This window comes from Cryptomeria japonica, chromosome 10, assembly GCF_030272615.1.
Source record: "Cryptomeria japonica chromosome 10, Sugi_1.0, whole genome shotgun sequence".
NCBI classification, from domain to species: domain Eukaryota; kingdom Viridiplantae; phylum Streptophyta; class Pinopsida; order Cupressales; family Cupressaceae; genus Cryptomeria; species Cryptomeria japonica.
Genome location: NC_081414.1, coordinates 427,487,080 through 427,500,444, shown reverse-complemented (window position 1 = coordinate 427,500,444; position 13,365 = coordinate 427,487,080). Strand labels below are relative to the sequence as shown.

The following is a 13,365-nucleotide window of genomic DNA, read 5'->3' as shown; positions in this document are numbered from 1 at the left end:
TTATATTCCTTTATTATTTACGAGATATCTTATACCCAAGAGATTGCAATGATTTTATAGATCATGATCCATTTTAACCTTTACGTGATTGCTATTACAAGCAACACTTTCCGATACAAATCCGCTATCTATTTAGGGTTATTAACATCCATAATTATATTCTAACAGGTGATTGCACTAACTCTACCATTCTCCGTCCATTCTTCTTGGACTTCCATTAATTATCTAAGTATGCTAAACCTTGGTTCAATATTACGTGGTAACTCCTGCATCGACACTCTCATGTCTTACTTACATGCGGTGGATAGTTCGGCATAAAATTGTCACTAATATACCTAGAAACACTTAGGATTTGAAAACTATAATCATATAATTTTACTAGGGACATCATTTGTTTTCTTAGCACCTTTGCTAGCTCCTTGAATTTTCACCTCTAATCATCCACTTGCCTTCATTAGGTAGGAGCTTGTTGCCAAATTACTAACACTTATGGTTAAGAACCATTTGGGTTGGAATCATTGTCGAGTAAAATCAATAACGGTTGACAACTAATTCCTACCCACACATTTCATGACATATTTCAAATAACGCGGAGAGTTGACTTATTCCCTCCTACTTCACTTATGCAACTTAAGAACACAAGGGGGTGTGAACTCGTGAAGTGACCAACACCCACCCTTTTAATTAAAATTGGGTATAAAGGAAGTTATCTCTTTCCATATTACTTATTTATATTTACTTACTAGCCAATTCCAGCATATCACAACTTACGATTTCCTTCAATCCACAAAAAAACCACCTTATCATCATAATATCATGTTACCCAATTACGGCATAACATAAAGGTGTCCAATAATCACCAATATCTTAAGACTCCCATAATTTCCAAGTTCTCCCTTAGCTAACCACATAATTCGACTCCTTATCATTGTTCTCATAAAATATTTTATACTGCCAACTAATTCTCATTAAAACTTTGGTATTATAATATTGTTATATTATCTTTTCATAAGCCATTTCCAACTGTATGTTGTTTCATCCATACTTAATGTTTCGCATACTCTCACACTTGAGTGCCATAATCTACAAACCTACTTCGGTTGTACTAAGTAGTTAAATTGTGTCCCATACTGTCCTGTATCTAATGACTAGCCATGATTGGGTTGCACTTTTCTACTTAGGTTCTGAATGGATATAAGTTAATCATTCCTAGGTTATTAGACCATGATTCTCCTTGTACTTCAATAGGGATTTTTTTCATGATTCCCAATTTCTCTCTACTCTTTTTGCTATTATTTGAATTTCTCCAAGGTTATCTTCCCATGAAGGAACTAGTTGTGGCTTTACTTGCTTGTTTCCCCAATTATATAACTACGGATGAACTTAGGGTTTATTGCAATTATGTGTTTTAACCCAAGAAGTTCATGTCTTCTTTCTCCTTAGTTAATTCATCTATAATATTACTAAGGTCCTCTTATCAAGGAGATTGTCATTCATTATTTTAGTCCTTATCTTCGGGGTTATACAACTCTAGCTTCTCTGCATTGCTACGAGAATTGTCTAACAAATGCTCTTAATAAGCAACCTAGCATGACCACATGCTTAAGGTACCTATTCATTAGGATAGGTTAATGCTTCTTTCTAATATTCGCAAGTGTACCTCTTAACTCTTCTTCATTGTTGTCTCAAATGGCGGTCCTGGTTCTCGAACCACCAAAATCTTCGCATAGCTTAAAAAGTTAACTTGAGTTGTCGCTATCTCAATTATCTTGTTTATTGCACCTTCATCTTATGTCTAACTAGCTTTCTTGACTTGTCATGTCAAGAACATACCTCGACGGAGGGTATTCTCTTAGTTACCATCATAGGTATTTTATTGTAGAATTAACTCCTCATACTTGATTTGATTAGGACAATAATTGCATTTGGTTTCCAATTGAATGGTAACCTCATAAGTACTAATGATCTAAATTTCATTTATTAAATACCGAGAATATTTATAATAAATAAATAATTGAAAATTTCGCAGCCTCTGGGATCTTATTATGCCATAAACATTTTGACTAATAAGTTTCAATTTTTCAAGTCTTTTAGTGACCCTTGGAACCCCTTGAATTGATATATGATGATCTGTTGGTTTAAAAGAAATTTCACTTTTATATATATATATATATATATATATATATATATATATATATATATTGAATATATTATTTTATCCATCTGAAGTTAACCTATGGGTCAAACATGAGTTGACCACTCCAAAGACTCTCTACCCAAGGCAAATTTGGGACCACACTCAAATATTTGAAAAGGGCTTTGATTGAAACAATCTCCCTCCAAGAGACAAGTCAAAATCAAGATACTAATCAGCACGTGTCAAGTGACACAATAAAATACATTACATAATTACACATGGAAATTGTCTCTTGTTGGATTTAAACAAATTGATAAATACAATTTATCACACATGCAATATTTACTTTCACGAATAAAATACGATACATACGGGGTGTTGTCTCTCCAAATAGACAACCCCTGGTTTTACGAACGTACATAGGTCTAGGTTTGGTTCTCCATAATGTTTCCATGGTCACATGGATAATTTTCTTGCGCATCTCAATTACACATTAGTATTTCCCAATAGCCTCATATAATATTAAATATATAAATAAGAATACACATCAAACACTCCGCATACAATTGACATTATACAAATCAATATATCATATAACAATGCAGTCCATATAAAGCAATTATCATAATCCTCATAAATTCCAACCATTCATAGGGCATGCATTCATAATTTCTAACATCATAATAAAAGTCCTGCAAATTCAGATATAGTTGTCATACGTCGGGTCAAGATTATCCAATCAGTGGATTATATAGGATTTCAAATCTATAACACATCAAAATGTACACCACGAGGTGAAAAGATTCTATAACTTGGTTCAATTGCTTTTCTCACCAATATATCCATCTAACATAGCCCATCCTATTGAATTATAGCATTTTTTTAATAAGGTCAACCATGGTCAACTAAGTTACCCAAAGCTTGATCGGGGAGGGGCTCTACATCATCTCCCAGCACGGGGGGGTGGATCCTATTTGGTTCCACATGGTCGGGTGGTTTGATGCCTTCTCCCATTGGGATGTTCTTCTTGGACGTTGCATGTGTGGACTTGGATTTCTATTATCGCTTCATGTGGATGTAAATTGGAACATAATCTATGTAATTATGATTGTTTTCATGCGGTACGTAACTCAAAAGGATGTAATTGTAAAGGAAGTCATGTAACCAATATCTTGGAATATGTGTATGAGACTTGAAGAAGATTGATTTCGAAATGAGATATATAGGATAAGATTATTGTAAATGGATATTCATGATGAATGTAATTTCCAGCTAGCAGGAATTAAATGATTGCAACATGATTGTGTATATCTTGTGGATGGTAGTGAATATAATAATTAGCATGCATGCCTTGAATTGAAGGATGATAATCCTTAGTGTCAGTTACTCGTGGGATATGAAAATGAATGAGTAGTTGTAGATTTGTATGGATTCAATGATTCTCTATTATCTGTTTGAGTTATGGAGTTGATTTCTATCGATTAGGGTTAATATTATATTGTGATGATTTTTTAATGTGGATGCAAAATATGTGCTCTTGTGATTCATAATATTTTGTAATATTATGTTGGAAGATTATTACCTTGGAATGTATTAAGATAATGTTATGCCATGTGATCTATATTGTGGAAGTTTTCATTGGGAATGGGTTTGATAGATTATTTAAGTGTTATGAAGGGTTATCACTTGCTGTTATGATTTGTGTATAAGCATGTGGTTAGTAATCTTGATGTGATGATATGTATCTTTAAGAAATGATCTAGTTCCACTTATAGAGTTGGATATGTGGTTTCATTGCAAGTTAGATGACTCTTGTTAGATTGTGAATGAGAAGCATTGTTAGTGTCATAAATGATCTTAGAGATTGAAGTATCTAATAGAAATTATAATAGTGTGTTTTTGACATTTCATATAGCATGTGTTAAGAGATGCTATTATGTGTGGATTAGATTGAAATGATATAGGTATCTTAGGTGGAATCATGTACCTAGAATAGTTAAGAATTGATGTTATACTTCATGTACTTGTATATGTTAGTAATCCTATTCTTAGGCATTGTGAATCTTAGATTATGATCTAGTACTATCTTATGAAGGTATATGTGTTTAGGTTCTTAATGAATAGAATGGATGTGCAATGATGGGGATTTGGAACGTTTGAATTGGTGCTCTAAAATGAACTTATTTTATAGTATGTTACTCTTAAAAGTGGTGATGATGAGATACCCTAGGGGAAAGAGTGATATGATGTGTTATTCCGCTTGCGTAGTTGTGTTATGATGTTTTATACTTAGTTGTAATTGGAAAAAGATGTAAACTGTAATGATGCAATTAGTAGATGATTTATTTGATATGCATTAGATGGATGTTATAGATGTATGTGTTGTTTAGTAGATGAGCTTTTAAAAAAAATTATCTCTATTTGTAGTTAGTTTAGGTATATTTCTCTAGGATATTTTGGCAGACATTACATAGAGCATGGAAATTATAAAATTGAAGGAGACAATGATTGTATGAATATGGGTGCAACAAAGGAGCTAATAAATGAGGAATCTATATACAAATATAGATGAGGTACATATAAATGATGTGAAATTAAGTGTAAATGGATGTCTCATTTCATGAAGGAATTATTACATTGAGTCATTCTCTCTCTATATGTACAAAAATAAATAGAAATTAGTAGAGAAGGATGAAAATATCTATTACAACACGTTAAGTGAAATTATTAGTTATTATTCTATAATATAATGTATATTTATTTTGTATTATGTGATTAATTGATGAAAAAATGTTCCCTTATTAAAGAAAAAAATGGCATCCCAAATGTGTTCACTAAAGGGGATGTAATAACCAACCAATGTGTGATGTAAATTTTTAGGTGTTTGGAGTGCATACACTCCATTTGAACCTTATCAAGGAATTCTCTAGATTCAAACATTAGTTCCACAACTTTAGTCAATGCCTATGGTAAACAATGTACTTAATTTATCAATTGATAATCTTATAAATCAAGTATAATATTTGTAAATAGATAAATAAAATAAAAATGATAAATAACACATGGTTTCAAATTTGCATTATTTTTGCTCAAGGAATAAAAAGTTACGTGTAAATGCATCGAGCATTAAACAAATATTGCATGATGTATGTGAAATGAATTTAGCATAAAGAAAAGTAGCCAACAAGGGCCTATACTATGCAAATGTTAGATGGATATTATGAAACAAATTCAACATAGACAAAAAGAGCCAACTAGGTCCAATATAACTATAAAATGAGCAACCATAGCATCTAGAAAGAGTAAAATAATGATCATAAATATAATATTAGTTGTGTGGCATCACAAAATCATTCAAGGCTTCCATATTTACCTATTGACCCAACACCAACAATAAACCTTTTTTGGGTGGAGATTCAATAGTGTAGTTTAATTCTTGATAAATATGTTTGTATGAGTCTTGATAAGATGTTCAATTATTTGATTAACATGACAGATTTCATAGTCTAAATGAAAAATTATAGTCAATAAAGACAATCCATTGAATACAATTTCCATACCTAATTAATAAAAACCAAAGCGTCACCCAACACCTATAGCCTATCAACATTGCATTCAAAAACAATCCAATTAAACATCATCAAGACAAAAAAAAAACCTAACATAACTATCAATCCCATGCCAACTCCAGTTTTGAATTTTATAAATAATATACATTATGAAACCATTGATATATATTTTATTGGATGGTCTAATCCACTCCATAATATAAAGAGGATCAAGATATTTATAAACAATGACTTCTTTTCATAAGATATAAAATACCATAAACTCTTAATTGCGCCAAAGATATATGTATCTCTTAAACTCCATCCCCCTTCATCTTGTTTTTTAAATATTGCTTACTTAGTTCATGTATTATATATCTTACATATTAGGTGTTTGTGATGGAGGTTGTATGTGAGAGTCTTGTAGATGTCGATTTGCCTCTTAATCTATGGTTGGTGATACTCATCTGAAATCTTACTTTATGAGTATATTGTAATCTTGTTGATTTTTGAATAATATATTGGGTAGCTTTTATACTGTTATTTTTTTTCTCTCGAAAGGATTTTTCCCATGAAATCACTATGTTCTGGTATGAATGGTATTTATGTTTAATTTTTATAATTGTTGTAAATATCTAAAAACAATTGTATACAACACTCTTTTAAAGATCTATATTTGTATCTAATAAACTCGTATCTACACCAAAGAGATCTATATTTCTTAGACCTCATTCCTTGCTCATACATTGATCTATATTTCTTAGACCCCATCTCTCTTCATAAACTGCCTTAGATGTGAAATACCATATACTCCTAACAACACAAAAGATATCTATATTTCTTAGACCCCATCCCCCTTTCATCCCTTGATCTATATTTCTTAAACCTCATCCCCCCTTCATCTCTTGACTTAATGATATAATTTTTAAAACAATATCAACTTCATCCTTCTTACATAACTTCACAAAACTTAAAACTATCTTTTTTATCTTCTCTAACACCCCTTTAAAACCCTTCTTTCTAATCTTCTCCAATACCTCATTGTTCCTATGTGTTCAAACCATGTCAATCAACATTAGCAACTTCCTCAATCAACCACGTCAATCAACAATCCTCACTACCATACTAACACTCACATATAACAAACTTAGGATGAGAATGGTGAGAGCTAGGGTTGCAGGAGAGGATGACGGAGAAGAGGAGGACGCAGACAAGGACGAGGATGGAGGCAATGGAGCGGTGGATGGGGGATCGGCATGGCTGGTGCCTCCCCTATTTATCCCTCCTATGTGCAGTGGAGTGGCGGCGGCCTATTTCTAGGCTGCGATGGTTGCTTGGGTGGATGGGTTTTGCAGATGGTTGGGCTATCTTTGTCGGCCTTTTGCTGAGACTGCTAGGGGTGTGGGAGATAGAAATTGGAGGGCTTTGGCCTTGCAGGTCTCTTATTTTAGTCCGGATGATGTGTCTCAGGGCAGGGGTTTTTCAGCCCTCGTTTCCATGTCCTTAGCTGCCAAGTCCATATCGGTTTGTGTTGGTTATGTGACTTGGAGTTGGGAAAGGATTTGGGATCCTAGTGGCTTATGTGCTGGTTGACCTCTCTCTCTTCTTTCGGTGTCCTGGTGCACTCTTGTGGATTTGGGGTTTTCTGGATTTGGAAGACTTTTATGCCCAGATTGTGTGCTATACTTGTTCTTTTTCAGAGCTCTCCCTTCCTACCCCATTCCTTCTACCTTTGCTCCTTGGATCTGTGGTGGAGGATTTTTCTGGGTCAGTTGTACCTTACATGTCTATCTTCAATCCAAGATGACAGCTTTGTTTTGGGGAGACTCCCTGTTGTGGGGTTTTTTTGTTCGCGGTTTCCAGATTTGATGGTGGTCCTCTTGATGGACAGAGATGCTTTCTTGATCCTTGTCTTCTCAAGAGGCTCACTTTCTGTTTGAGTTGCATCTTTCAGTTATTCTCAGCCTGCCCTATTGAGGTGTGTCATTCTTTGATAGAGGAGAAGAGTTTTTGGTTGGGTGTTGTCAGATGGAACTCACTAGGTGTTGGCTAGTTGGGAGATCTTTCTCCTAGATCCTCGGGTTATGGGAGCCTCTCAAAACCCATTTTCGAGAACCTCAATTTTTTTATGGATGAGTATGTGCTTTGTTTTGTTCTTCCTCCTCGGATCCCTATTGAGTTGGTGATTGTGGAGAGCTTTCAGTTTCTTGCCATAATCTCTTTCCTCCTAGTTGAGGGAGCCATTAAAAACCCTCCTCTGTTTGTTATTTCTGCTAACTGAGTGTTAGCTGCCAGTTTTAAAGGGAACACCTTGGTTCCTTATGGTACTTGTTTTTGGTTAAGGGGTGTTGGGCTTGGGAGCCTTTTTCCAGGTTGTGGGATCCTGGTTAAAACCCTCTTGTATGTTTGTGGGTGCCAGTCAAAACCCTCAAGTGTCTTTCAGGTTGAGGGAGCCTATTTAAAAGCCTATGTTGTGTTTGTGGGTACTAGTCAAAACCCTCAGAGTCTCATTTCTTTGTTGTGGACCAGCCTGATATGTAATGTTCTATGTTGTCTTGTGGCTGGTGTTTCACTGAAGGTTGGTTGTATGGGTTCATTGTATATCTTTTGATCAGTTGTCTCTTGCTGGGATCTGGATGCTAGTTCATCTAGAGGGTTTCGGGTCCCCTTAAAACCTGTTGTTCGGGGTTTCGGGTCCCCTCAAAACCTGTTTTTCCCTTAATCAAAAACATTAGCAGCTTCCAAGATTGATTTGACCATGATAAAACTCCCTCGACATAACCCCACACTAATACTTTGTAGGGAATATATACACAGTACAATTAGGAGTGTAGGCATTTAAAAAAATGGTGAATGCTTGTGGTATCATGCTCTAACATGTCCGTGCGACCTTATTTAAGGGTTTTCGCATCCTATTAACATTTTTCTATGTCGCATGTTTGATCTTTTATCATTTGTCGACATTTTGCCATTCCTCTGTTGGTCTTCCCTATTCAATTTCAATTCTCTCGCATTTCAATTAGGCCTTGTCAATATCATTTTCGAATTCCATTTAGTGGTCGTCATCAATTTGTCATGTCAATTGGACATCATCAATCCTAATCAGTGTTGAATTAGGTTTTTGTCCTAGATCTTTATCATTTTCAATCAATTATCAATCGTCCTTGATCAATTGTCAACCAATTTGGATCATTTTGGATCCCTTTCAATCTTCAATAATCATCATCACCAATCCTTTCATCAATTTGTGATCGATTCATCATCAGTCCTTTTTCAATCAATTATCAATTGTTAATCAATTTGGATCATTTTGGATCCCTTTCAATCTTCAATAATCATCATCGTCAATCCTTCATTAGTTTGCGATCGATTCGTCAGCAGTCCTTGTCGGTCTTTATCAAGTCAACTTTCATCAAATTGACCTTTTCTTAATCTTTGATTGATTTGTCATCAGTCTCAATCAATCATCAATCTTCATCAATTTTGGATCAATTAGTCATTGATCCTTTGTCAATTATCCTTTATCAATTCAATCTTTTTGTCATATTTGACTGATTTGTCATTGGTCTTTGTCATTCAATATTTGGTTCTATATCAGTATCATGTCTTTGTCAATTGTCCTTTGATTTTGATCATGGCCTAATTCATTTCTAGTCCTTTCTCCTAGGGTTTTAATAATTCTTTAATTATTAAATTTCACTAACATTCTCTAGGTTAAATGAATTAATTTCATTTATCCTAAGTCCCTTGTGTCACAATTAAATCGAATTATTTAATTGGCTAATTAGTTTCCCCTTTTTGTGAGCTAAGTCTCTTGTGTCACAATTAAATTTATTAATTAGTGCCACCTAATTTTCCTAATTTTCAAATTTAATTTTGCACCTAATTTTCTCCTAACATTTCCCATGAATTTCTCCTCTAATTGGGCTCTTCTTTTTTAGGTTAATTTGTCATATTTTGAAAGCTATTTTCATGCTCAATTTGTCATTCAATCAATGAGCTATTTTTTAGGCCTAATTTGTAATAATCAAGTGGTTATTTTACCTCTCAATCATGTCATAATTGATAAGCACAATTAGCTCTCAATTTGTCATTATTTTCACATAGAAGGTTGTCATGAAATTTGTCATTCAATCATGTCATAATCATGCCAAATTTTTGAATTTGTTGCCCTTTTCAATTGCTCGCCAATTTTGGAGATTCTTGTCCTATAAATTGACCTATTTTCTCATCGATTTCTAACCACGCTTCGAGTAAGCTTATGCTGTGATTTTCATCTAGTAATCAACTTGCTTTTCACTTGCATTTGCTTTGTATGTGAGATCCACACATCCAATTTGAAGGAGAAAGAAGGACAATAGAAGTCAATGAAGGAGAATTCTGCATATGATTTGCTTTTTTATTTGAATATCTTATCTTCATTCCTTTATTGAATGTATTAAGACTTGATTTCATAGTTTATTTGGTTTTGTGATTACCTAATGATGTTTTTCCCCGATTTCGTAGTTACAAAGGAGAGATTTTTTAATATTCACGGGTCGAAAAGGACCCGTTATTAAAGACGAGAGAAAAGTTTGGCGTTGAGATTTAAGCATCGGTTCGGTCATTTAGTGGCTAGATGCCCGTCGCATGTGATCATGAATACTCTTATTTAACCAGCAACACACATCTGCACGTGATAATGAATACCATTATTTAAGAAGTAACATCTTGAGAATGACGACAACCCCGTTGCTATCTTCATAAATGGGATTAAAATTTGATCAATCTTTATTATTATATTAATGATGAAAAAGATCGATGAATGAGATTGAAAGTTGATCGATTTGTATTATATCAATGATGAAAAAGATGGGCATGTGAACCTATGAACCTAAAGCTCTCTTAAATTTGTAGAACATAAAAAGACTTTCCCCGTGAGTGAACGAACCTAAAACAAATTCAAGTCAACCTGATCCCAAGTTCAATGATGTTTTTGTCTAGGATGATAACTTCCACCCACGAAACCCAAAACCAAAACGAAAGAAAGAAAGTTTCAAGACAGGTGACTACTCCATTGTCGATTCCCATGGAGACCCAATTGGAATCAGGAGGAGAAGAATGGAGCACCCTCCATCAAGCTCTAACATGGGCAGAGAGGTACAAGATAGCCCTAGAAATGGCCACTACTCTCATCCATGCCCAAGCTGCCCCCCGCAAATCTTCAGATCATATCTTGATGCAGGGTTCATCAGAAGCAGAGCTATGGAAAACTACAAATTGGAGATCATGTGTTGAGAGCTTTGGAAAGCTCCTGTACGCGCTCATCTCAGCCAAGGAATTAAGCGGCGCCGCCAAGGTGGCGTCAAGCATGGTGGGGGATGGAAGGACGTTTCGGGCGGCGCTCTGGTTGCGCCGCCATATGATTCCACCGCTCCCGTGGGCGTGCCCCTTGCGTAGATATTATATACTAAATGGGGAAGATTTGGATGAGAGGATGAGGGATGAGATAATGGCGTCGGGAAGAGCAATTGTGCAGCTGGGTGCAGCTCTTCGGGTGGTAATCCGGTGCACGCAGGATGACCCGCCCACCATGGCGGAGGTTTATAGGACTCTGGAGGCTGCTAATTGCTGTGAAATCCCATGGTCTCTCACCACCGCTCTGGCCATCGGGTTTCCTTTGTATCGCACCTTGGCCCTTTTGGTTTACTTGGTGGTGTTCTTATACGTGGGAATTTATAAGTCGCTTGGTATGCTTGTTTTCTACTTTCCCTATGCTCTTGGGGTCTATGATTCTCCTGGTTATGATCCTTTCGACGCTCTTCTTCTGCTCTTCTCGCTCTTGGCGCTCATGTGGCTCGTCTTGAAGACTGTTTGCAGCTTCAATAGACTGGATGACGTCTTGTATTTGGATGAATGAATGGAGGAAGTTTTTTATCCAGCAGATTGAATGGTGGAGAATTGCGGTGTCAAGTTATTTGCTATTATGAATCCTGATTAAAATGTTAGCAATGTTATATGATAGATATTATGTCGCCTAATCTTTTTAAGGATCGATATGAATCTTCTACTATAGTTGTCAGATAAATGTGGGATTATTTAATTCACAGCCTTGAAACAGGTGAAGATTGTTATTGTAAGCCAGTGGAGCACGTTAGTCAATAAAAATTGCCGTCGTGTGTACGTCGAGGCATTTATGTGGTGGATTGTATTAATCTAATGTTCTTATTGTTTTCTTAAATACAATTTAATAATATTAATTAATAATAATGGTATATTGAAACTGGCAAGCATGCAGCCTCTTGTTCTCATCAAAGTTTTAATTACTTCTTTATCGATAATGACAAAATTATGCCAGAGCTGTGGAAAGCGAAATGGGCTTTTCTAAAAGCTTAGTCTACGCTAATCCACTAGAATAAAGATTAGTTTATGAAATTGAAGATTAAGGATAAGTTTCTCATATTAATTATTATTATTTTTCAATTTGTTTAATGTCTTTATTTTATATTCATTTTGGAATATGTGAGGTGTTAGTATTATAATATTTGGCAGGGTTACTGTAATGTCAAAAGGGAGCATTTTTCCTAGGTCAAATTGTAGAAATGATGTCTAAAATAAAAACAATACTTTTTAATCATGCATATGCTCCTATCATGTAGATCTAGATTCTTTTATTGTTTCAATTGAAATGTGTAATATGAATGATATCTAAATATAACTCTTAAATCATGGATGTCTAAAATAAATAGCATTTTAACACTTTCAATACAAGAACATGGCTAGAAATTTAAAAAAATTGTTTTTGGTCAACCCTTGGAAGGAAAGGCTTCAGTAGAAGCTGGCGAACATTGACTTTTACAAGACACAAAAGGGGACAAATTAAAGTGGGCACCATGTGTATGGAACTATGTGCATACACAAGTATAATAAACACACAAATAGGGATATTGCATACTAATGTGTAAACAAATGGATGGGGCAAGTGTCAAGTATATGTGAATGTGTGTGATGGATAATAGGTAGGTAGGATAGGGTAAGGAACATGAATTCCACCATAAATTTATGGTGTTTGTCAATATATCTATGTATTAAGGCACTCTCCTAAAAATGGGTCCAAAATTAAATAAAAAATGTCATGGAATTGTAAATCTTTTTACCATCATATTTTACCCTCACTTTAAGATGTATGTTCGAATCCTAGAATAATTGTGCATTTCAAAGTACATAGCATTCCCAAACATGCATGTAAAAGGGTAGACCCACAATAGTGTGTCTCGTTTGTGGAAGATAGAAAATAGCATGGATGGAGGGGAGTAGATGGGTGAATTTAATAAACACCTACATTTAAAGGTTTTTCTCTATGACTCAAAAATCACCTTTGTTTGAAGGTACCTTCAAATGAGGGTGTTTTTTAATTATTTTTAAACAAAATCTCAAATGTTCCCATGCGATTGTTAATTATTTTAATATTTCTTTAGTCTTCAATCGAAGGTCCTTGGTAGGCTTTTCCACCTTGGTCCTCAAATTTTTCTCATTTTTCTCTTTCAAACATTGGGTTGGACAACAAATGGAATCAATATCACAAAATAATTTGCAAGATCATAGCCCTTGGAGTAAGCTTTTCAAAAAATTAATTTAAATATATTTAATTTGATTATTATATTTATTTAATATTTTCTAATAAACATGGAGTTTTGATTG

General features: G+C 34.6%; 1 protein-coding gene across 1 annotated transcript; it reads left to right on the top strand.

The window, feature by feature from the left end:
- Positions 1–10,588: 10,588 nt before the first annotated feature.
- Positions 10,589–11,864, top strand: LOC131075730 (uncharacterized). The gene has a single exon (XM_058012606.2). The coding sequence runs from the start codon at positions 10,652–10,654 to the stop codon at positions 11,582–11,584; it is 933 nt and encodes a 310-aa protein (XP_057868589.1). The 5' UTR covers positions 10,589–10,651; the 3' UTR covers positions 11,585–11,864.
- Positions 11,865–13,365: the final 1,501 nt, after the last annotated feature.

Coding starts and splice junctions, on each gene's coding strand:
- LOC131075730 (XM_058012606.2), top strand. CDS start 10,652: ATGATGTTTTTGTCTAGGATGATAACTTCCACCCACGAAACCCAAAAC.